The 26238-nt window shown below is 46.5% G+C and overlaps 1 protein-coding gene across 3 annotated transcripts in view; it reads left to right on the top strand.

Annotated features, from left to right (window-relative positions):
• MORC3 (MORC family CW-type zinc finger 3) overlaps window positions 1–26238 on the top strand; it is a 918269-nt gene that overhangs the window by 725791 nt on the left and 166240 nt on the right. For all 3 annotated transcript variants that reach the window (XM_069636114.1, XM_069636116.1, XM_069636115.1), the window contains one exon: window positions 20450–21296. In XM_069636114.1, coding sequence (XP_069492215.1) covers window positions 20450–21296 — 847 coding nt within the window. The remainder of the gene's footprint in view (window positions 1–20449; window positions 21297–26238) is intronic.

Raw genomic sequence — 26238 nt, 5'->3', positions numbered from 1 at the left:
AACTTATTTTTGTATGGCACACAGCTAACACAAGGTAAGTAAAACCCATATACATTTTTAAGGAGCTATCAGAAACTTGGGACAGGTATAAACCTAAGACTCTTTTGTGCCTGTGTAAAACAGACCAGGGAAGGCAAAACTCAATGTTACACTTTATGAATGACTCGGTTATTCTAGGTAGATAAAACCTGATGCAGACTTATTCTGGACAGGCTAACAGCAAGTCATGGGAAGCAAGACCCAGTTGGGGAACACTCGTACAATTATCCTAACAGGAATAATAAAGTGAAACCAACAGCATTACTTTTGGGAAGAGGCACAACCAAATCAGAGATGAGTAATATATTCTTACATATACTTTTTGTGAGAATGGCAAAACAGTTTATAAGGAAAGAAAGGTATTACATATACTTTTTAGAATAGTGCAACACACATTCAAGGTAAGAACTTTTGTAACTGTTCACTGAGTTACAGTTGCCAACCAACTTTTTTCCAGTATGTAACTTTTAAACACATATTCTTTTTTCTAGGCAAAAGGCCCAATCCTTTAAAAGTCGTTCCCTTATTCTTGGAGCCTCTGTTCTCAGTGGAAGAAGGGGGGGGTCACTAGGGTCTATTGTCCAACAGGCAGTGCCTGCATAGTAGCAAGTCAGAGTTCCTAAGGAAGACTGTTCAAACAGGTGAGTATTTTAGTTGAGGGTTCAGGGACCTCACTGACGACACCCTAGGAGGATTGCAGCAGTGAGCCTGGGTGAACTGGACGAGAGGCCTCCCATTCACAGAAAACACCCCAAAACTACACAGGAATCACAAGAGACTTAAGGAAAGTAAATACCGAAGCCAGCACAGTACCTCAGCACAGAAGAAGATTTGGCAGCAGGAGGACTTCAGGATCTGCAGCTAAAAACCTGGTTGGTGGATTCCTTGTCATGGTGACTGAAAACAGGACCTTGGAAGGGATTGTTCAGCAGGGATCAACAGAGAAGGCTCTAGGCAAGGTTGTCCTCGCGGCTGGATGCAACTCTGTGGATTTTGGCACCTTTTTCTGGAGCACAGAAGAAGACAGAATATCGCTGGTCGGATTTCCGTTGTTACAAAGGTCCAGCACTCTGGTGAGGGGACTTTTCAGACTTGATTAGTGTCTCTGGAGATCCAGCAGGATGCCTACGAAGTTTCAGCGAGGTTCAAAATTCGGAAGACCTTGCTCCGCACAATGGCTCGAGGTCCCAGGCTATTGGGGTATTGCAGCCACGCAAGGGGCATAGCACGGCATGGAGTGGCTCAAAATGCAGGTCCTCTTGATTCTAGTGGGTCTCAACAGGCTTTGGGTCAGGGTCGTCGTTTTCGGAGTCCCTAGGTCAATTGGATGGAAGGGCTACAGCAGTCTCAGATTACACAGCATGCTCTCTGGTCGCTGGAAATAATCTCTGCTTCTTTTTCTTCATCATCCTCTTCGGTTTTGGTTCCAGTGGTCGACTAGTCTTCAGCTTCCACGTTCGGCATATTTCAACAGGAACTACAGCACAACTTCTGCATTCTCTCCCTGCATTTTACAACAAGGGGCAGTTTGGTTGTCCAATCAGGACAGCCAGACCCCCACCGAGATTTGTCCCCATTCACGCAATGAGAAAGACAAAGGGCTGTGGAGTTTTGTACGACTCCTTCGCTTCCTGCCTTCACAGTGTTGGGTAGAATTCTCATTTCTGTGCCAATTTCCTTCAACCTTGGAGACCCTCAGCTCTTTTGCTGGACTTTGGGCCTGTTAGGTATTATTTGCACAGAACTGGTAAATTTTCCTGACCTGGGTCAACCCTAGAAGCTTTTGCTTTATTAGTGGGATATTTTTCCATAATACCTCAGTGAGTGGGAACCCTTTTCCACACTCGCGTAATCTTTAACTCTTTTTATGGATGTCATTTTTAAGACTCTCCATAGTGTCTTTTTAAAGTTATCCTTTTTAACAACTCATTGGCAATAAGTGCCTGTTGTTGCTGGGTGGCCATATGGGCTCCCCTTTTAACTTTCTTGTGCTAACCTTGAGTGAACCACAGTTCCCAAGGGTAGAAAGGATCTTTGGACCCCTTTTACATTTTATTCTGTGAAGCCAGCACACCCCACCTTATGTGGAGTGCTGGGGGAGATAGTGTATCCCCTTTCACAATAAAACTGTAACAATTCTGTTACAGTGACAAGATTACCTTTAATGGCTGGTGGCAGTGATACCTTGTATTAATTTGGTGCACCTTTACCGCGGACTGTGTTCACAGCTGCAGTAAAGGGACCTAAAGGTGTCCATTTTACCAAAATGGCCCCTGTCTTCTTTTTTCACCATTTTAGTGTTTCTTGTTGTTTCTTGTTCCTTCCCCTGACATCCAGGGCGGGAAATTCCTTTGTGTGATTTTTGTCTTTGGCTGGTGTCCCCTGGACTCCCCGCCCAGGCTCCAGTCTGTCTATGAGAGCAGGAAGTGAGGGAGGAGTCCAAAACTCCCAGCCCTTTGTCTTTCGCCTTGCTTGAATAGGGACAAATCCCAGTGGGGGGCTGGCTGTCTTGATTGGACAACCAGACCGCCCCTTCTTGTAAAATGCAGGGAGAGAATGCAGAGGTCGTTTTGTAATTCCTGATAAATACTGCGAACCTGGAAGCTGAAGAAAAGTCGACCACTGTAACTGAAACCGAAGAGGAAGTTGAAGGAAATGCAGCTGATACTATTTCCAGCGACTGGAGAGCCAGCTGTGTAACCGGAGCCTGCTGTAGCCCTTCTTTCCAATCGACCTGGGGACTCTGGAAACGATGACCCCGACCCAGAACCTGGTGAGACCCACTAGACTCGAGAAGACCTGCATTTTGAGCCATCCCACGAGTTGCGGCGACCTTGCGTTGTTGCAATACCCCAATACCTCAGGACCTCGAGCCACTGTGCGGTGCACGTTCTTCCGAATTCTGAATCTCGCTGAAACTTCGTGGGCATCCTGGTGGATCTCCAGAGACCCGAATCGAGTCCGATAAGTCCCCTCAACAGAGTGCTGGACCTTTGTAACTACGAGAATTTAACCGCAATTTTCTGTATTCTTCTGTGCTCCTTGAAAAGGTGCCAAATCCGCAGAACCGCATTCAGCCGCAAGGGAAACCTTGCCTAGAGCCTTCTTAATCAATCCCTGCTGCAAAGTCCCTTCTGAGGTCTTGTTTTCAGTCTCCACGACAAGGAATCCACTGACCGGGTATTTGGCTGCAGACCCCGATGTTCTCCTGCTGCAAAATCTTCTTCAAATGCTGAGGTACTGTGTTGGCTTGGGTATGTACTTACCTTAAGCCGGTTAGAATTTCTGTGAAGCTTTGGGTTGTTTTATGTGATGAGGAGGCCTCTCGTCCAGTGCACCCAGTCCCACTGCTAGAATCCTGCTAGGGTGTCTTCTGCGAAGCACCTGGACCCTCTTCTAACTCAGAAGTAAAGTACTGGCCTGTTTTCCCAGTTTTCCTAAGGAACTGTGACTTTTGCTACTAAAGAACCTATTCTGACACTGCCTGTTGGTCACTAGTCCTAGTGCCCCCCTTCTGTCACTAAGAACACTCCTGCTCCAATAATAAGGGAAAGACTTTCAAGGTATTGGGACTTCTGCCTAGAAAAGAAAATAAGTTTTTAAAATAACTTGCTTGTAAAGAGTTGGTTGGTAACTGTAATTCTAAGAGTGAACAATTACAAAAGTTCTTACTGACCTTGAATGTGTGATGCACTATTCTTAAAAGTATGGTTAACATCTTTTCTTCCTTAGCAACTGTTTTGCCAGTCTAATAGAAAGTAGATGTGAAGGTATTTTACTCTCCTGTGATTAGGTTGTGCTTCTTCCCAAAAGTAGAGTGTTGGTTTCACCAGATTATTCCTTTGAGGATAATTGTATGAGTGTCCCCCAACTGGGTCTTGCTTCCCCTGACTTGCTGCTAGCCTGTCCTTAATAGGTCTGTATTAGGTTGTGTCCTACCTAGAATAACTTTGAGTCATTCAGTAAAGTGACATTAGGTTTTACTTTCCCCTTCAGTTTGAGGTCAAAAGGTATGTGTGTTTTACTTACCGTGTGTTAGCTGTGTTCCATCCAAAAATAAGTTACAAGAGTTACTGCTTGACTCAATCTGGGGTTCCCGATTTCAAAAGCACCTGTAATTGTATATTATATCCTTAGGTTTTACTCGCCTAGTATAACTGTGTGTTATCACAAAAGTAGTTATAGGTTTTTACTGCACCTAGAATAAGTGTTCACTATTCACCTAAAGTATATTGCCCAGTTTACTGATTAAGTGATTTGTACTAAGAGTCAGTGTATAACTGGTAGGGTCTACTGCCCTTGGATTACTGAATGCAATTGTAAAAAGTAACCATTGTTTTTTACTCCCCAGGAATAGGCTTTATCTATACTGAATGTGTATGAAAAGGTTTCGACTTCCCTAGAACTACTGTTAGGTACTTCAAATAAGGTCTATACTTGGGTCTGTGTACTTTCAAGTATAGTGTTGTGTTTTTATACTGTGATTTCATATAATGTTTTAGTGCTTAATTACCCCTAGATTTATATGGTCCTACCTGTATTTAAATAAATCCTTTATTTTTACAATACAAAGTGTTTCAGTGTTTCTTTGGGTCATTTGTGTTCCAGTTTCATTTGTACTGATCCTACAGCCCTCTCTTCCCTCCTATGCTAAGCCTGGCTGCTCTGTCTACGCTACCATGAACTCGGGTGTTGCAGCCTTATACTAAGAGTATACTAAGAGTACTAAGAGTGTAGTCTTGTACTTCCTCAGTTGAATGGTTTTACTAAGCCCTTAGTTGGACTTCAGAAAAATTGTCCTAACAAGGACTTTTTAATTTCTATCATGGAGTGAGTGAGACCTTTTTCTCACTCCCTCATGTATTTTGATCTGATTTGGATTATGCGTTTCCTTTGTTTTTGGAGTCTGACAAACTCCATAGGCATCTACTTTTTGTATGGTGACCTTCAGTGCAGTGTCGGAGAAATCCTTTAGATTTCTCCCAAAGTTTAAATACCTTTTCTTGGGTGATCTACTGTTCCCAAGAATAATAAAGTGAAATTGACTTTACTTACCTTTCTCTTTGTAGGTCCAGCACACCCCATCTTATGTTGAGTGCTGGGGGGTTACTTAGTAGCTCCTTTTCCTACTTACTCATGTAAAAATTGTTGTTACCCTCACTACATTAAATGGCGGGTGTCAGTGGTTTAATTTTCCTACCATTTGTGCTTTTCTACCGTACGCTGAATCCTCAGCTGCAGTATATCGCCCATGGTTGACAATTTTGTTGAAATAGCCCCGGTCTTCTTTTTGCACCATTTCTTGTTTGTGAGGTCTATCTTTGGGTTTTCCCACTAACTACAGGCCAATTACTACTGTCCTTCCTTCTGAAAATTCTAGATAGAGTAGCCTACCTGCAAATTCAGGACTACCTAGAGCTCAACAAACTACTAGGTGCTCGTCAATCTGGCTTTAGACCACAGCTGGAACTGAAACAACCCTAGTTGACCTCAAAAGCCAAATTGATGACCTGAAAGACAAAAGCAAAGTTGCCATTCTACTCCTCCTAGACCTGTCGGCAGCCTTTGATTTGGTTGACCACAGCATTCTATGTGAACACCTGTCATCGGCTGCTCACTTCTCAAACTCTGCCATCATGTGTATACGGTCCTTCCTCGACAACCGAACCATCCATGTCTTCTCGCTTATAGCAGCGGCAGATCCAATCCCCATCACCTGCGGAGTCCCACAGGGATCCTGCTATCACCTACTTTGTACAATATATTTACAAAGCCTTTATTCGACAAACTGGACCGTCTGGGTGTCACCTATACTAATTACGCCAATGACACCCAGATACTCCTACCACTAACTGGTTCCTTTGACACAGACGTCTTCCAGATCAACGAAGTCTACACTATCATTCAGGCATGGATGACCACTCATGGCCTCTGCCTGAATCATAAGACGGAGATGCTCATAGTCAGTTCACCCAACAACATACTAAAACTTAGCCCCAACTGCATCAGCATCCACATAGATGGGAATAACATACCCACAGCCACGGTGGTAAAAACCCTATGGTTCTACCTCGATGCCAACTGCAACCTTACTAAACAAGTCAATATGACTGCCTCAGCCACCACCTACACAGGCAAGCTGATTAGGGCCTGTAGACCCCTACTTGCCACTGATAGCTGCCTCACATTGGCCAGAGCACTTATACAATCTAAGCTGGACTACTGAAACAAATTATACTTAGGCGCCAATAAATCAATAACTAATAAGCTGCAGATTCTGCAAACAAATGCGCTTAGGGCAGCATTAAACATCCCAAAGAGAGAGCATATCTCGGCCACCAGAAAACACAACAAGCGGCTTTCCATCCAAGAAAAAATCGACCTAAAAACACTATGCCTTACCCACAAAGCTCTGAACCATCTAGCCCCACTGTATATTACAGATACATTTACCTACAAAACGTCAGCCAGAACCACTAGATATTCCAACACCTCCTGCCTTGCAGTGCCCAGATACAACCTCAAAAAGGCGGGCGGAACCCGGTCCTCATCGCTCAACTATGGAACACACTTCCTCAGAACATCAAAACCACACAATCTCCTAAAGCATTCAGAAACTGTTCTCTTGGTTATTGGACAAAAATGAACCAAAAACGGACTATCTTCTGTATAACAACTGTAGATCACTTGTCACACCTAGTACTAATGCTCTCCTGCATATGCCTCATGACCTAAAGTATCTGTATTATGTTCACCACTGTATTATATACCAGTTATAATATGTAGTCGTTGCCCACTTGTAACCCTATGCAACTACTTTCTGTACTGTAAGCACCCAGCTACGCCTGGGTTATGGTGCACTATATAAGAAAATAAACAAACCCTGCGCGCTAAACCAGATTTAACCCCTTTGTTCGCTTTGCCTTTGGCGGGCTTCAGTACTGAAACCCGCCTCTGGCTCCAGTGTGTCTGACAGGGACGTGCCCAAAACTCCCCTGTCCTTAGTCTCCAGGGAAACCTGAATGCACCCAGTGCTGATTGGCTGGCTGGCTGTCCTTGGAGGACAGCCACCCTGATGTGAGTGACAGGTAGGTTGTACATGAATGGGTGAAACCTGCATAAAAGGCGAGGCTTCTTGGACTGAAGACGGAGTTGACCACTGGAAGAAACATCCGACAAAGGAATCGTGAAGAGAAGCTTGCTGCATCCTCCTGGACCGTTGAACTGCCCGGTGAAGCCCTGCTGCTGTGCTGAAACTCCTTTAACTAATCGACAAGAGAAGCTCCGGAACGGACGACTTCTTCCCTTTGGTTTAGTGGGACCAACTAACCCCGAGACGAACTTTGCTGGAAGACCTTCCTGAACAGGCTGTACTTCTCTGCTGGAACCGTTTCAGGGGTCGAGAAATCCGTAGTCTAGTGCGAAGTCTGTAAGCTGGCCAAAGCTCCAGGAGGATCCTGCCGACCCTTCCGAAGCATGACAACCCAAGCTTGAGTCACCTCACTAGAGTGCTGGACTCAAGGAGTGAAGGAAGCCCAACCGGTGTCCAAGATCTGCGGTGGTGCTGTTTACCGCACTCTGAAACCGCAAAGTGCCACTGAATTAAAGAGCCCGTGGCTGCCTCTGTCCTCCGAAATGCTGTGCAGGAGTCCTCCAGACGTCTTCCCTCTTGTCCCCATCACTGAGGCCCAGGAACACAGGATCTGCAACACTGCAACCAGGACGCAAGCCAGATGGATCCTCTTCTTCTAACCTAAGGTACTGTTCTGACTAGGAGGTACTTAACTCTTTGTAGCTTGATCTTCCCAGTTGAGACTTGCAGTCTTTTTCTAGAGTTGATCTCAGCTCTAACTTTCACAAGTGTAAAAGCTTGTGGTCCAACAGTGATTTTCTACACCAATTCTACCTTTGTGCACGACTTTCTGCTATCAGTGCCTCAGCTCCATAGACTTTGTTCCAATTAACTTTGGCTGTCCTGGCTCCCGGCAGACTCTTCTGGTCCATTGACTTTGGTTCTTACTGTCCCTCAATGGTGATACATTGGTTTTTAACTAATATTTGCTAGGAAATGGTTTTATCTAGATTTCATTGGGAGATTTAAAAGTGCTCACATGCTCTGAGAACCGGTTAACCATTTTTCCTGTCTCTAACCTTTCCTTTTTGCCAAGCCTCAGCATTTACCAAGTATAAAAGGGATATATAAATGCCAATACTGTCCTAGTTAGTGAAGTCACCTCAAGGTGTAGGAAGTGTGTATGAAGCATCTCCAAAGGGTATCTACTTCTGAGAAAGTATTTTGAAGTGTATTTTGTTGCACATTGCCCTTTTTAAAGAATGCTCATTTAAAACTGATCGTTAAATATTTTACTAGGAATCTTGAGTGTGTTATTTGGATACTTGTATTGGTGGATGTCTATGCTACAGCTCTACAGCTCACATTTATCCCTCTTGAGATATGTCTGGTTCCTCGGCCAACGTGTGTAGTACAGACCTATTGTTAGGGAGAATTCTCAGAAATGTGCGAATTCCCTTCTACCTTAGAGAACCCAGCTCTTTTACTGGACTTTAGGACTTTTCCTGGAGAGAGTGAGACCTTTTTCACACCCTCTCGTATTTTTATTTGATTTGGACACAGTGTCTTTAAGTTATGGAGTTTGACAAACTCCATATGCAAAAACGACTAACAACCTCACCACACCTCTCACACTCTAACCAAACACAACCACATCTCTTAAAACCCCAGCAACCCGCACGCACTTCACCGCAACAAGTACACCACATAGACCCCCACACAACAGCACACGACGGACTCGGAACCAAATACCACACCAATATGCTCGGTGAACGGTGTTAAACGAACTGAAGCTGGCAACAGTACTTCACAGCTCCCTTGCTCTTCTGCAATGTTTGTCCTACTAATACGCCTAACCAACCCCCCTTTTTGTTTCAGATCCGCCAGAGCGCCAGGGGACCAATCCGGTAGTGATAGTGCGCGGTACAAATATCCTTTAACATTAACCTTTCACATTGTGACACACAGCAACCTCAGTACAGTGTCAGAGAAATCCTTTAAATACCTTCTCTTGGATAACTAAGGTTTCCAAGAATAGTAAAGGGAAATTGATTTTACTTACCTTTTTAAATGTATAGACCCAGCACACATTATCTTACAATAGGGTGCTGGAGGGGTTACTTCGTATCCCCTTTGTCTTCTCATGTAACATATTTGTTACCCTTTCTACAATTAATGGCTGGTGGCAATGGTTTACTTTTTCCTACCATTGTGTGTTTCTACTGCGGGCTCTCATAGCAGCTGCAGCAAAGCACCCATGGGTGCCCATTTTATCAAAATGGCCCGGTCGTCTTTTTTTCACAATTTCTTGTTGTAAAGGTCTTCTTGAGATTTACTCTGCGTACCAAACCAGGTTTGGTCCCTTTTGTTTTGTCTTTGGTGGGCTTCAATGCTGAAACCCACCTCTGGCTCCAGCGTGTCTGGCAGGGTAGGAAGTGAGGGAGGTGCCCGAAACTCCCTGTGCATAAGCCCCTTGATTACAGGAATGCACCCAAAGGTGATTGGCTGCATGGCTATAAGGCTGTGAATGAATCGGAGAAAACTGCATAAAAGGCGAGGTCTTTTGCTTGGAAGGCAGAGTCGACCACTGGACGAAGGAATTCGAAGAAGAACTTGGAAGATTGCTGCAACTTCTGGATCGTTGGTTTGCCCGGTGAAGCCCTGCTGCAGTGCTAAAGCTCTGAATTCGCCTCGACTAGAGAAGACCTGCAAAGGACGACTTCTCCCCTTGGGTTGGTGAAACTTATCAACCCCAAGACAAGCTCATCTGGAAATCCTCTCGCAGCTGGCTGTACTTCCATTGCTGCTGCAGGAACCAGTTGCCAGGGAGAGGAACACCAGAATCGATTGAGTATCTTTAAGTCGGACCCGAGCTCCAGGAAGATCCTCCAGACTCCATGAAGCAGGACTGACCAAGCCTGAGCCACCTCAACAGAGTGCTGGACCCCAGATGCGAGGAAAGTCAATTAAGATATCCCAGAACTGCGGTGGTGCCATTTGTGAGAGCAGCGAGAAGCTGAAACCACGAAGTGCTGCTGATCTTTAGTTTGCCCATTGCTGCCGCCGACCTTCAATTCGTTGTGCAGGAGTCCCCAGACGTCCCCATGACTGAGGCCCAGGAACAACAGGATCTGCAGACCTACACTGGAACAGAAGCCAGCTGGAACCAATTTCTTCCGACCTAAGGTACTGTAAAACTAAGGGGTTGCTTACCTCTTGTCATGTAGCCTTGCTAGCTCTCAGTTGAGACTTGCCTTGGTTGCTTTTGCAGAGGTGCCTGCAGCTTTGCCTCTCACAAGCCTCTCATCTTCTATAAAGATTTCTAAAACATTGTGCATGACTTTTTACTTACCTTCAAGTAGTGCTTCAGCTCACATAGACTTCTGCTCAATTAACATTGGCTGTCCTTTCTCCCTGAAAGACTCTCATCTGTCTTTGTGCTTTAACTATCCCTCACCAAACCTTTTTCTTTTGACACCAAACCCCGTATTGCTCTAAATGTGCCAGTGATATATTAATGTCCAGTGTCCTAGTTATTTAAGTCACCTCAGGGTGTAGTAAGTGTCTATGTGCCATCCCAAATGGGTATCTACTGATTTATTGAAACGGAGTGTGTATTTTCGAGGTACATTGTTGTTATATATATATATATATATATATATATATATATATATTTCTGAGGCTTATGGAATCTGCTTAGATCACATGCTGTGCATAGGCCGACATCTAGTGGAAGCTGCGGAGTATTACAGTTTGTTTTTCGAAACTCGAAAATGGGCGTCGACACAGGGCGTGCCAGTAATACTATCCCTAGTGTGACGTCCACTGTAACCAAGATCCCTCACGCGTCTAGGATCCTCAGATTGTTTTTTTTCCGCCATACTGGTCGGAAGCATTTTGCGGAGTCCCCTGGCCTTAGCCATACTTTTGATAAAATATTGATTTATTGACATCCTTCCCCATCCCAACATCGAACTTCGACACTCGACGCCGGCTGGAGAAAAAATCGACCGTCAGCTGCTGCACGACGGATTTGGGCTTCGGAAGGCCTCTGGCCTCGGCCCGGGCCTTGGAAGGCCTCTGGCCTCGGCCCTGCAAGTAGGGAGAGTGGGGGGTTGGACATACTCTACACTCTTGGTATATAGGTACACCTTATACATTTCCTACACTTAACAGCCCGCTGCCTCAAGGTGCGTATGGAGGGTACCCCTTTTCAATTCTGCCCCAAGTGCAATCGCAAATACCCTTGGGTCGATAGGCACGCCACGTGCAATCTCTGCTTGCCGAGGGACCACCCTGAAGCGAACTGCAGAGCGTGTAGTAGGTTTAAACCTAAGACACTTAAGGACCGTTTGACGAAGCATTGGGCCCTCCACGCCAGGCAGGCGCCCATGGCAGCGGAGGGTGCCTTCAGCGATGGCAGCAACCCGTGCTTTCGGACGGCGAGGGCATTACGGCATCGAAAGACAGCCGAGCGCAGGTCCTCGACCTCGGAAGGTCGTCCGACAGGGCGGCTATGGGGAAGACCCCCGGCGACACAGGCGCTTCACACACCACCCACACTAAACACACAAAGTCCAACCGAGACTCGACGACGTCGAGTGCTCGGAAAGAGGCACAAACAGAACGATCCGAATCGGTGTCCTCTGGGCGTTCCAGATCGCTGCATGACTCCAGGCAATCATCCACTCTTGCCAAGAGTGCCTCGCTCCCTAGGCTAACGGAAGTTCGATCGGCAGAAGACGAAGACGACTTCCACCCCCAGGCCGCACTCCAGGAGTCAGAGCCCGCAGACAAGATCAGCACGGCCCCACGTTCGAAGGACAGGGACTCTACCCCCAATCCTCGACGCCAGGCGTCGAAAACCTCCGGAGCCACCAAAGGACAGGGAAAACACTTTTCCACTCACGGGGAGGGGGCAAAACAGCAGAAGAAGCAGCCTCTGCACTCTTCCACACCTGTAAAACACTCCTCTCCTCCTAAACAGGCAGACCAGACCAGGTCTACTGATATTTCAAAGAGCAAATCTACTCAAGATAAATCTCCAAAACTTTCTGAGAGAGTCTATCCCAGTTCCAAAAAATGGTCCAGTGATGACATAGATAGGGTCATGTCAAGGATGTCTTCCTTGGCAGACTTTTACGATAAAAATCCTGACCACTTCCTTTCTTATGATCCACGAGGGGCTACACCCTCAGGCTCTAATGATCCTATCCCCCCCGAGTAAGAAACCCCTGTTTGAGACACCGATGAGGTCTACAGACCCCTTCGAGGTACAACCATACTCCCGGCCATACTCACTGTATCAAGGAGAGACTTCCTTTGGTGAGTACCAAGATTTGGCCATGGTAGAAGAGCAAACCGGGATGGGCTACTATGGGGACGATGAGGACCAAGAGGAGGAAGACCCTGAAACCTACAGAGTAGATTCCCCGGTAGAGAAGGAAGTCCCGGTTACCGACTCCCCTGTCGATAACCAACCCCTCCTGAACGAGGTTCTCGCATGTGCAGCAGAACACTTCCATATTGACACCCACGGTGTCCAGGAGGAGAGGGACTTCGCAGAAGAGTTAGTGGGAGAAAGGAGGCCTGTTGCCCAGATCATTCCTATCCTCAAGTCTATTCAGCGGAGAATAGACCCGTCCCTGGTGAACCCAAACCTCACCAGAGCAGTCAATCCCAGAGTTGAAAAACTTTTCAGGGCAGCCCAGTCTGACCCTCTCTATACAATAGGACATCTGAAACCAGACTCCCTAGTTGTCACTAACACTCGTAAGAGGGCTGGAACTCCCTTGTCATCGTCCAAAGCTCCTCCAGACAAGGAGAGCAAAAAACTATATGGTTTCGGCAGGAAAGTAGCCTCAACGTCCGCCTATCAGGCAAGGATTGCAAACTCCACCACCCTGTTGGCCAGCTACAACTGCCATCAGTGGGAAGAAGTCGCGGCACTCATAGCCTCTGCTCCGGAACCCTTAGAGGGCCAGTTAGCTCGGATTTCCGCAGAGGGTAGAGCCGTGTCTGGTTGCATTTTAAAAGCAACCTTTGACGCCGCGGACAACGCAGGCAGATTGATAGCAGAAGGTACTGTTATCAAGAGACATGCGTGGTTACGGCAGTCTGGTTTTAAGGCAGAAACCCAGGCATCATTATTGGACAAACCGGTGGAAGCCGATCTGTTTGGTAAGGCGGTCGAGGACGCACTGAAGAATGCCAAGGACGAATACGAGACACTCAAGTCCCTTGGCCAGTTAACCAATAAACCCCCTAACCAGAGAGGGAATAGTAATTTTCGTCGCCCACACGGCCAAAATTCCCAGAGAGGATCTAACTATTCCCAGGGGCAGGGTACACAGTGGAACAACAGCCAACAGTCTACCCAGGGTTACGGCAGGGGTAATGGGAGATGACGTGGTAAAGGCAGAGGCAGCCCCAGCAAAGGAGGCTGCACGCTTCCACCAAAGCAGTGACGCTCAGTTCAGGGTCTCTTCTCACGCAACCCCAGTAGGGGGACGCATTTCTAACTTCACCCAGGCTTGGGAAGGGATCACATCAGACAGATGGGTGCTGTCAACAGTATCCTCAGGGTACTGTATAGAACTACTGCAGGGTCCCCGGAAGCATCCTCCACGACAAAGAGTACACTCTTTAGAACATCAGAAGATTCTCCTCAAGGAGATCGCCATTCTGCTAGAAAAGGACGCGATAGAACTCGTCCCGGGACACCAGGTAAACAAGGGTATTTATTCAACTTACTTCCTTGTGCCAAAAAAAGATTTGACAATGCGCCCAGTATTGGACTTGCGGCCTGCCAACAAGTATGTCAAGCCCCAAATGTTTCGTTTGACTATGCTACCAGAGGTAATCCCCCTCCTAAAAAAGGGGATTACATGGCAACCTTGGATATGAAAGATGCCTATTTTCATATTTCCATGTTCCCAGCGCACAGAAGGTTCTTGCGCTTCAAGGTGGACAGTCGGCACTACCAATTCAAGGTACTGCCCTTCGGGATAGCTTCGGCACCAAGGGTATTCACCAAGGTACTGGCGGTGGCGACTGCACACCTTTCCAGGGAGGCAATCCCGGTGTACCCTTATCTGAACGACTGGCTCATAACGGGGGAAACCCCAGTAATTTGCAGGACAAACATTCAAAGGACTATCGACCTCCTCCACGAATTAGGCTTCTCAATCAACGGGAAAAAGTCAAGCCTGGTGCTAAGCACCTCCAAACAGTTCCTAGGAGCAATCCTAGATACTCAAGAGGGGTTGACCTTTCCTTCAGAGGAAAGAATTCGGAATATACTACTGCAAATTCCGCAACATCAGTCCGGTCACCAAATAACGGTACGCAAAGCAATGCGTTTACTGGGCATGATGGCGCCATGTATTTACCTGGTCCCCCACGTGTGCCTGCGCATGCGTCCCATGCAGGAATGGTTGGCGAAACAGTGGTCTCAGGCAAGTGGTCAGTGGGACAATCTAGTGGTCGTTTCACCAACACTAGTACAAGCTCCCTAGGCTAACAGAAGTTCGATCGTCAGAAGACAAAGACGACTTCCACCCCCAGGCCGCGCTCCAGGAATCGGAGCCCGCAATTAAAGCCAGCGAGGCCCCACGCTCGAAGGACAGGGACACCTCTCCCGATCCTCGACGCCAGGCGTCGAAAAACTCTGGAGCCACTAAGGGACAGGGAAAACATTTTTCTACGCACGGGGAGGGAGGAAAACAGCAGAAGAAACTACCTGTACATTCTTCCACACCTGTGAAACACTCCACCCCCCCCTAAACAGACAGACAAGCCCAGTTCTGCTGATAGGTCCACAACCAGCAAAGCCACTCAAGATAAATCCCATAGACTTGCTGAGAGAGTCATTCCCAGTTCCAAAAAATGGTCCAGTGAAGACAGATAGGGTCATGTCAAGAATGTCTTTTTTGGCTGATTTTTATGATAAAAATCCAGAACATTTCCTCTGATATGATCCACAAGGGGCCACACCCTCAGGTTCTACTGATCCTATCCCCCCCAAGTAAGAAGGCCCGGTTTGAAACTCCAATGAGGTCCGAACCCTTTGAGGTACAACCTTACGCAAGACCATACTCACGGTATCAAGGAAAGGATTCCTTTTGTGAAGACCATGATTTTGGGTTGATAGAAAAGCAAACCGGGACGGCCTACTATGGGTATGATGAGGACCAGGAGGAAGAAGAGGATGACCCGGAAACATACAGAGTAGATTCCCCGGTAGAGAACGAAGCCCCGGTTACCGACTCCCCGGTCGATAATCAACCCCTCCTAAATGAGTTTCTCGCTCGCGCAGCAGAACATTTCCACATTGACACCCACGGTGTACAGGAGGAAAGGGACTTCGCAGAAGAGTTAGTGGGAGAAAGGAGGCCTGTTGCCCAGACCATCTCTATCCTTAAATCCATTCAGCGGAGAATAGATCCATCCCTGGTGAACCCAAACCTCACCAGAGCAGTCAATCCCAGGGTTGAAAAACTTTTCAGGGTGGCTCAGTCTGACCATCTCTATATAAGAGGACATCTGAAGCCAGACTCCCTAGTTGTCACCAACACTCGTAAGAGGGCTGGGTCACCCTTGTCTTCGTCAGAAGCTCCTCACGACAAGGAGAGCAAAAAACTATACGGTTTCGGCAGGAAGGTAGCCTCAACGTCCACCTATCAAGCAAGGATTGCTAACTCCACCACCCTGTTGGCCAGCTACAACTGCCATCAGGGGGAAGAAGTCACGGCTCTCATAGCCTCTGCTCCTGAACCGTTAAAGGGCCAATTAGCTTGGATTTCCGCAGAGGGTAGAGCCGTGTCTGGTTGCATTTTGAAAGCAACCTTCGACGCCGCGGACAACGCAGGCAGATTCATAGCAGAAGGTACTGTTATCAAGAGACATGCGTGGTTACGGCAGTCTGGTTTTAAGGCAGAAACACAGGCATCATTGTTAGACAAACCGGTGGAAGCCGATCTGTTGTTTGGTAAGGCGGTCAAAGACGCGCTGAAAAATGCCAAGGACGAATACGAGACTCTCAAATCCATTGGTCAGTTAACCAATAAACCCCCTAACCAGAGAGGGAATAGTAATTTTCGTCGCCCACGCGGCCAAAATTCCCAGAGAGGATCTAACTATTCCCAGGGGCAGGGTACACAGTGGAACAACAACCAACAGTCTACCCAGGGTTACGGCAGAGGTAATAGGAGAGGTTGTGGTAAAGGCAGAGGCAGCCCCAGCAAGGGAGGCGGCACGCCTCCACCAAAGCAGTGACGCTCAGTTCAGGGTCCCTTCTCACGCAACCCCAGTAGGGGGACGCATTTCAAACTTCACCCAGGCTTGGGAAGGGATCACATCAGACAGATGGGTGCTGTCAACAGTATCCACGGGATATTGTATAGAGCTACTGCAGCGTCCCCGGAACCATCCTCCACGACAAAGAGTACACTCCTTAGAACATCAGAAGATTCTCCTCGAGGAGATCGCCATTCTTCTACAAAAGGACGCGATAGAACTCGTCCCGGGACACCAGATAAACAAGGGTATTTATTCAACTTGCTTCCTTGTGCCAAAGAAAGACTTGACAATGCGCCCAGTATTGGACTTACGGCCTGCCAACAAGTATGTCAAGCCCCAAAAATTTCGTATGACCACGCTACAAGAGGTAATCCCCCTCCTAAAAAAGGGGGATTACATGGCAACCTTGGATATGAAAGATGCTTATTTTCATATTTCCATGTTCCCAGCGCACAGAAAATACTTGCGCTTCAAGGTGGACAGTCGGCACTACCAATTCAAGGTACTGCCCTTCGGGATAGCTTCAGCACCAAGGGTATTCACCAAGGTACTGGCGGTGGCGGCTGCACACCTACGCAGGGAGGCAATCCCAGTGTACCCTTATCTGGACGACTGGCTCATAACGGGGGAAACCCCAGGAATTTGCAGGACAAACATTCAAAGGACTATCGACCTCCTCCACGAGTTAGGCTTCTCAATCAACGAGAAGAAGTCAAGCCTGGTGCCAAGCACCTCAAAACAATTCCTAGGAGCAATCCTGGATACCCAGGAGGGGGTGACCTTTCCTTCAGAAGAAAGAAGTCGGAATATACTACTGCAAATTCCGCATTATCAGTCCGGTCAACAAATAACGGTACGCAAAGCAATGCGTTTACTGGGCATGATGGCGTCATGCATTTACCTGGTCCCCCACGCGCGCCTGCGCATGCGTCCCATGCAGGAATGGTTGGCGAAACAGTGGTCTCAGGCAAGTGGTCAGTGGGACGATCTAGTGGTACAAAGCCTTCACTGGTGGACAAGAGAAAATATCGCACAGGGGAAACCCTTTTACGATCCCGACGTACAGGCAGTAGTCACTACAGATGCATGTCTGACGGGGTGGGGAGCTCACCATCTCCACCACACAGCTCAGGGTCTCTGGTCTCACTCAGTGGCCAAGAACCACATCAACCTGCTAGAGCTTCTGGCAGTATTCAGAGCGCTTCAGGCGTTCGAGCCCCACCTACTAAACCTGTCAGTGCAAATCCGGACGGACAGCACTACAGCCATGTTCTACCTGAACAAGCAAGGAGGGACTCGCTCGCCAAATCTGTCCAAGCTTGCCCAGAAAATCTGGATATGGGCACTCAGACGGAACATCTTCCTGTCATCACAACATGTTCCAGGGGAGCTCAATTCCCTAGCGGATGCTCTGAGCAGAGACTCCCTCCAAGAGGAACACGAATGGGTTCTTCAGAGAGGTCGTAGAAGATCTCTTCTCTCAGTGGGGTTTCACCACTATAGACTTATTCGCCACAAGCGAAAACAGACAATGCCCAGGATTTGCATCCAGGTTGCCCCAACCAGACTCCCAGGGGAACGCCCTGTGGATGAACTGGTCAGGGATGTTTGCGTACGCCCATCAAACTTCCAGCCTGGTACAACCTACTGTCCCAGCACCAAGGTCAAACAGTGCACCAGCAACCCAACTCAATGAACCTGGCAGCATGGCTCCTGAGGTCATAGAGTTTGGACACCTCAATTTACCACAGAGGTGTATGGGCATCCTAAAGGAATCTAGGAAACCAAACACAAGGCACTGTTACTTTGACAAGTGGAAGAGGTTCGTTATCTGGTGCCAGAGTAGACAAATCAACCCAGTTGATTGCACTCCTTCCACTATTGTTACATACATGCTCCACCTGCTAGATGCAGGATTGGTTTTTAACTCACTGAAAGTACACCTGGCAGCCCTCTCGGCTTACACCACTTCCCATAGCAAGGTTTTGTGGTGGAAAGTACCAGTAGTTAAAGCCTTCATGGAAGGAGTAAAGAGACTTCACCCTCCTATTTCAAACCCACCACTAGGGTGGGACCTTAATGTGGTGCTAGCCAAGCTCATGGGCCCCCCTTTCGAACCCATGCATAAAAGCAGTCTCAAACACCTGACTTATAAAACCGCCTTCTTAGTAGCTATTACTTCTATAAGAAGGGTCAGTGAAATTCAGGCTCTGTCACTGCAGGATCCCTTCTTTACTGTCCATAAAGACAAACTGGTTTTACGCACACACCCTAGGTTCTCGCCTAAATGTATATCAAAATTCCATGTAAACCAGTCCATCAAGCTTCCGGCTTTTTTCCAGAACCCGCAAAGCTCGGCTGAGGTGAAACTACACACCCTAGATGTGCGTAGGGCGGTCCTCTACTATGTAAATAAAACCAGACCACTAAGGAAAACAGATCAACTGTTTGTCTACGTAGCTACAGGCAGAGAGGGGGATCGCGTCTCTAAAGGTGCCATCTCGAAGTGGATTATTAACTGTATCCAGCGGTGTTACTCACTCTCTGAAAAGACTCTGCCTTTTACGCCAAGGGCCCACTCTACTAGAGGCATTGGGGCACTCTGGCTTTCATTGCAAATGTACCCCTTGACACCATTTGCAAAGCAGCTACTTGGAGCTCTATTCACACTTTTACTCAGCATTACTGCATTGACACCCATTCCAAGGCAGATACACAAGTGGGACAAGCGGTTCTAAGACACTTATTTGCTCATGACCCTTCTCACATCCCACCGCCTTCTTCTGGTACTGCTCGCTACTCTATGCACAGCATGTGATCTAAGCAGATTCCACAAGCCTAAGAAGGGATACATTACTCACCGTAATCGTATTTCTGATGCTTGTATCTGCTTAGATTCACATGCGACCCACCCTTCCTCCCCTCCGAGAGAAGGCGCATGATAACTTGTAGTCTTACCTTTCTGTCTATCTGCTTGGATTATCTGTACTCCCGCTACTCCTCATGCTACCTCATGTCAGAAAAAACACAATCTGAGGATCCTAGACGCGTGAGGGATCTTGGGTACAGTGGACGTCACACTAGGGATAGTATTACTGGCACGCCCTGTGTCGACACCCATTTTCGAGTTTCGAAAAACAAACTGTAATACTCCGCAGCTTCCACTAGATGTCGGCCTATGCACAGCATGTGAATCTAAGCAGATACAAGCATCAGAAATACGATTACGGTGAGTAATGTATCCCATATATATTGCACCCTTCTAAAGGCTTATTCCACTGACTGTTAAATTAATAAATAATTGTTCAATCAAGAAACCTTGAGTAAGAGTTTGTTTGAATACTTGTCACTGTGAATCTGTTACAGCCCTACAGCTCACATTGACCCCTCTTGAGATAAGCCTGGCTGCTCAGTAACTCTACAAACGTGTGTAGTTCATGCTTATATAAACGTTTGGTTAACTATTGCCAAGAGGACAAGGCTGGTGCAGCCTCACACAGGGTACTGCATACAATCTTGCCTAACACCTACTTTTACTTTGGAAGTAAATAACGTGTAATACTCTGGACCAGCCACTAGAAGGTGGAAGATGCATCGCATGCAACCTTGAACAAATGCAGCCACCAGAAATATTACTGTGGTTAAGTTACATTTGTTATATATGCGTGTGTACCTTGGTGGTCACTTGAGGCACCAGTAGCACCTTGGTCTTTATGATTCTCTGACAGAAGCTTACATGTTGCACCCAGATGCCTCCTTTTAGATTTCCTGATCCTGTATGTGCTTGTAGCTCATTCAAACGATCAGGGAAATTTATAACCATCAAAAATAATATTCATGTAATGTATTATTCATCCTGGGAACTTTAGAAATGCAGTAGTGACTGGGGAGGGCAGAGGGATTGGTATATGTTCTCCTTCTAAAAAAGGAGGACTTGAATAAACTGTATTGGTGTTGGCCAATATTTACAGAGTTCTTGTTTTACATGTATTCTATTTAAATAATAAGGAATAAAGTCTCCTTTTTCACCTTCTTCAGCAATAAACGACCGCTTTCAGGTACTCTGACTCCTGTGTCTGCAAAAAAATCAAAGACAAACGAAAGCGAAGTGGTCAGTGTCATCGACTTGGAGGATAACGATGATGGCGATGTCATAATTGTAGAAAATAACAGCACTCCAAAGCCATCAGAAAACTGTGACATTTCAAAAGTGAAAAGCGAACATGTAACTGTTGAGCTGGATTCTATTCCAATGGACACTTTGAATGACTGCAAGTCAACTGGCACAGCCACTGCCACAACGGAGTGTGAACAGTTGACAATATCCACACAAACTGACAGCAAGCCTGTATTTGTTAAAAAGGAAGAATTCAATGATGAAGATGAGAAGCTTGCACTGGATGAGAAACCGAGTGCACTTGAAATCACTAAAGACAATTCAAAATGTGGCGGAGACTTGGAAAGCAAAATTTTTGGGTTAAAAAGTCTTCTTCGACTTGCAGACCAAGAAAAGGAATGCTACCTCCAGAAATGTCGGGTGCTGACAAAGCAGGTTAAAAAGTTGGAAGAGCAAATAGCAGAAATGAATGAGAAGGTTGTGAAAAAAGAAGATACCGGTGATGGTGTAGTTATTCACAATATTGATGGCATTAGTAGCATGAGCCAAGAGCAATTGTTTGCTCTGTACGAGAAAGCTTTAAAGGAGGCGGACAAGTTTAAAGAACAATGTGAAACACTACAATCTGTGAAAGATGAATGCAGAAAATGTGCTGCAAGGGCAAAACTTAATACGAACAGTGAGCTGGATGAAATGGCAGAGCAATTGGACAATGTTTTCAGACAGTTGGACACGTGCAGTATTGAAAAAGAACAGTTTAAACATGAGGTATGTTCTACTGATGTTCCTATTGCCCATGTATTACACATCTGTCTAAAAGCGACTTTAATCTAAATGGCACAAAGGTCCCGGGTATAGAAATGGCTTCTTCAAATGCACATTCTTTATTTATTTTTTAAAAGCACATTCTGTATTGCCATGTATGCTGAATTCCAAAGTGAACACTCAACAATTGCCTTGGATTGCTTTTCCTTGATCCCACCAGCAGCGTCCTTTAAAGCAATTACCCAACTTCAAGCCAGTCCAGACATTTCATGAACCACCCACCTAAATTTGTATTCAAGCCCAAAGTTATCCAATCTTGTTTCTCATTTACCTAGAAGTGTTCATATCCTCATAGAATTGTAATTAGTGTAATCCCATAATTACTGATGATTTAAGGGTACCTATGTCAATCTGTTTGTTTGCTTTATTCCATAGATACTGTGCCTTTAATTGTTTGTGAAACCACATGACTAACTTTTGTACAACTGATATAGATTTTGAATCTGTCATTAGCCCCACTTTTTGTGTGATTTAATCTGTTCTAAGTTTGGAAAACTATTTAAGTCTGCCAGGCAACCTTACCCTGTAGCAGCCCATCCGCTGCCTTAAAATGTTGCAATCGCCTGAGAGTCATAGAACACCGGAGGCAATTGTGATCTTTCACAATTTTATTACTACTGTTACTTTTCTGCAAACATGTTTTCTCTATTTTTGGTGACATTTTGTATAGTGTCCTGTTTTTCGGAGATCCTTTTGCACCTCTTTCATTCTATTAATGGCTCACCTACTTAAAACGTGTCAAATGCAGTGATATTACTGGTAAGGGCGGCATCTTCAGTTCCAATCACCACACAACAAAGGCTGTTGCAAACCCTATGCAGAATAGTTCAAGCGAGGCAGATCAAATGTCAGCATTAAAACGTCCCAAAGACTGCCCCAACAAAGTAGGCCTGGCGCCTTCTACAAGGGGATTGTTAGGAAAGGTTTCTTTTTGCACCATATCCCCCTATAGCTTTCTATGGAACCCCATTCTCTTTGCTTGTGTTAAACCCTGTCCTGACTTTTTGGGGGTCAGTAAAGCCTTCTGCTTTACTTCCATGGCCTGTTTGCTCATTCTTGTGCAGAAACCGACTAGTACTCAAGACTGTCCGTACTGAGAGACTGTTTTTATGAATTCTTGTGTTTTTACAATTGTGCACCAAATCAGCTTACAGTGAAGTGCAGTTAGGATACTTTGTATCCTTATAACCTTTTATATATTGGCTTTATGGTTACTGTTAGGGAGTTTTACACAAGTTAGTGTCTGTGACAGAGCTTAGAAAAGCCCACCTTTTATGTACAGGTTTGGCCTAAACCACACAAAGGTTTGGTAGAATGGTTGAGCAGACAGGTATCAACAATGCTTGACGCTAGGGGCGTATCTACAGGGTTATCCGTTATATCGTCCACCCCACTCGAACCCCGAGAGTCTTCAAGCTCCCCTTCCTCCTCACCTGATGATGATAAGTCCAACTTCTTCCCGCGGGATCGAAGAATAGGAATCCTCCTCTTCTTGTGAAGATAAGGTCGGCCTCGGGAGGAAGCCACTGTGACCCTTTGGGAACGACTCAACGCTGACTCCCCCCCGCGACAGACAAGCGGGCAAGGGGAAAAGCCTTGTGGCACAAAAACCCCTTCGGAGCGTAGGAAGCCGATGCAACGGAAACAAGATGAGGATCCGAATCAGCTTAATATGGAGACTGGCTAATCCGGCAGGTATGGGCTCCACAAGGTAGGTTGAGAGAACGGAACAAATGGAAGGCAATGGGGGGAGGAGGAGAGCCAGGGAAAAAATGAGAGATACACAAGAGAGGCAGAGAAGAGAAGAGAAAAGAGGAACGAGCCAACCCAGCGCCCCAATGGAGATAAGGGCGCAAAAGAGAGGAGAGAGAAACGAACGGAAACAAGAGCGGCAACAGGGGAAAAAAGGACAGCGGCGGAACACCGCCAAGCGAGTGAACTACGGAGCGCTAGCAACAATGAGGAATCAGAAGTTGCAACGCGCCGAACCGCCGAATGTAAACAGGCAAATACACTCGGCGGAGGCCATTATGAAAAAGACTAGACCGCTAACGACGTTTGGGAGCACAACGTGGCGGCACAGTCTGACGACCGCCATGTTTCCACCTCTTCCACAAACGCCAGGAACTCGCGGTCGTGACAACAGGCTTAGACTAGGAGGGGAGGATGTTAGAGGTGTTTTCCTAAAGTCCACCTGGAGGTAAGACTCTTTAAAACTATCCCTTGGTGTACAGTTGCCTAACTCTTAGTAGAAGTCTGTACTTCCCAAACGAGCTGGTAAACTGGAAGAGCAGTCAACTTATCCTATGAGGAGGATGTGAGCTGTAGGTAAGTACACTGAACCCAGTCAATGGAGAAGTCCAAAGAAACTCTCACACACTAAAAGTTGTATATACATTTATTTCATATACATAAGGCAGGTAAGTAAATACTGTTTCAGACTAACCAATACACATAGGAAATAACAATACTGGTGACCGCTTCAATAGTAGTTTTATCGTGCTTACAATTGTTATAGAAAATTACACAAATGGCAATTTTACCGTATAACTTGTAGTGCCACGCACCCCCATTTGTTAGAGAAATGACAGTTTCATTAATTTATAAAATTCCACAAACAAAGTCTGTAGGAACGAAAAGAAGAGTTAGTCAACACTATTGGCAGTAAGATATTTCTCAGCAACACATTTCAAGGATCCTTATACATTAGGAGTCCAATCACAAACTATTCAAATGGTCATCAAAATCAGTGTAGGAGTGGAACAAAGTGTTATGCAACAGCAGCAAAGGCAAAGATTCTCAGGATACTTTAGTTACTTAAATAAAATACTTTAGCAAGATAACACAATGTCTAGGGATCCTACAAAGGACACCCTAATAGGACACAATCTGGGAAGCCTGAACCAGAGGTATGGGTGTATACCCAAACGCCTTTTAACACGACTGCAGTCACACTGGAGCGACTATTTGGCTTGACGTAAGTTCTACCTTGAGCCCCACAGTACCTTAGGTCAGAAGAAGCAAATGCATCTGGATTCCTGTGCTACAGCGACAGCCCTTGTCTCTTGGTTCCTCAGTCTAGTGATTAAAGGAAGGACTCTGAATCGGATGTCACAGCAGCAGTCGCCAGAAAGGACTCTCAGCAAGGATTTCTTCCTTCTCCCATGTCGGCCTGTGGTTTTGGCGCCTTTTTGTCAGCTCGAACAAAGGATGGATATTTCCTGGTCGATCTTCCCCAGTTCTTCAGTCCTGCACTCTGGAGAGGGTGCTTGGATGAGTGGGCTTGTGCCTCTGGAGCTCACCAAAGTTCAGGGCAGATCTGTCCATGCAAAGACGTTGCACTGCAAATAGGTCTGAGGTCCTCTGGTATTCGCGGTTTGCAGTCTTGGAAGGTCACAGCCAGTGGGGCGATTGCTTGATCTGCAGTTCGTCTTGGGGCTGGTTGGTCTCACCAGCCACAGAGAAGGTGTCCTCTTTGGCGCCCCTCTGTCGGTCAGGACAGCAGTGGTTGCTTCACGGTTACCTGCAAGGGTCTGCAGGTGTCTCTGGTCATCCTCCGCTTCGGATATTATGTTCCATTGATCGGTTTAACCTTTGTCCCAGGATCCTCGCCTTTTGTTTGGATTTCCCATTCACTCCTCTGCAAACTCTCCCAGTAGTGTACAGAAAGGGGTGGGCAGCTGTCCAATCAGGACAGCCAGCCCCCCCCAGTGGGAACTGGTTCCATTCAGGGACTCTGGCAGACAAGACAGGGGAGTGTAAAACTCCTTCCCCACTTCCTGCATTCAGACACACTGGAGCTTAGGCGAGGATACCGAAGGGTTCCTGCCAAAGGCAAAACTCACATTCACACCTCACCCACCCAGAATGGTAGAAGAAGGGCTAACAAAGGACAACCACGCAAGAAATGGCGAAAGAAATAAGCACCATGTTAGAACATGGGTGACCCTTTGATGCATAACGAAGGCTGTGAATACAGTCTGCAATAAAAGAAATAGCGCTAAAGTTGGTATAACGCTTCCACTGCCACCAGCCATAACTTTAGGGTTGTCACTGTGACCAAAAAGGCACAGGAGTAGAGGAAACAGGGAAACTAGGTATCCCCTTAGCACTCCACATAAGGTGGTGTGCTAATCTCTCATCAGTAAAGGTTTTAGGAAGGATACAAAGTATCCCTCTTTCCTTAAGAACAGTAGTTCTTAGAAAATATGAAAGACATATAAAAAGGAGAACCCAACGGAAAAGATCCAGAAGTCCTATAAAAAGTGCTGGGAGTCGGGGTCCCACTAGGAGAGGGGATTAAGCCTAACACAGATACATTTCCCTAACACATGCCCCCCGCCCCAGACTAAGGGACAGGAGGATCTAATGCCCTCCTGGATGGATCTCTGGTTCCAGTTGGTCTTACGTTCTGGAGACACATCAGCATTCTTATGTGGGGTACCTGACCGATGCTCAGTGGTGAAGCCAAAGCCTTATAGGCTGATGGACCACCTGAGCAACTTTGCATTTCCCCCCTTCATCTGCATTAACCACTTTGAGGGTTGGTGGTCAGTTTGAATCCTAAAAGTAGATTTATGTAGGTATGGCCTAAACTACTTCAAGGGCCATACTATGGAAAAACATTCACGTTCAATTGTTGCCCACCTGGTTTCCCTATTTTTTAGGTTTCTGCTAATAAAGCCGATGGAGTGCTCCGTGCCTTTGCTTACAAATTGCCTGCAGACTTCTCCAATGCCTCTATTGAATGCATCAGTCTGGACTAAGAAGGCCTGAGTGTTGAATGCATCAGTTTGGACTAAGAAGGCCTGAGTGTAATCTGGAGCCCTCAGCACTGAAGCTTTACAGAGGGCATTTTTCAGCCCCTGAAATGCTTTCCACTTTC

The sequence above is a fragment of the Ambystoma mexicanum genome, chromosome 7p, assembly GCF_040938575.1.
Source record: "Ambystoma mexicanum isolate Mex_15411 chromosome 7p, UKY_AmexF1_1, whole genome shotgun sequence".
Classification (NCBI taxonomy): domain Eukaryota; kingdom Metazoa; phylum Chordata; class Amphibia; order Caudata; family Ambystomatidae; genus Ambystoma; species Ambystoma mexicanum.
Note: the sequence above shows the minus strand (reverse complement) of the source record. Positions and strands in the feature narration are given on the sequence as shown.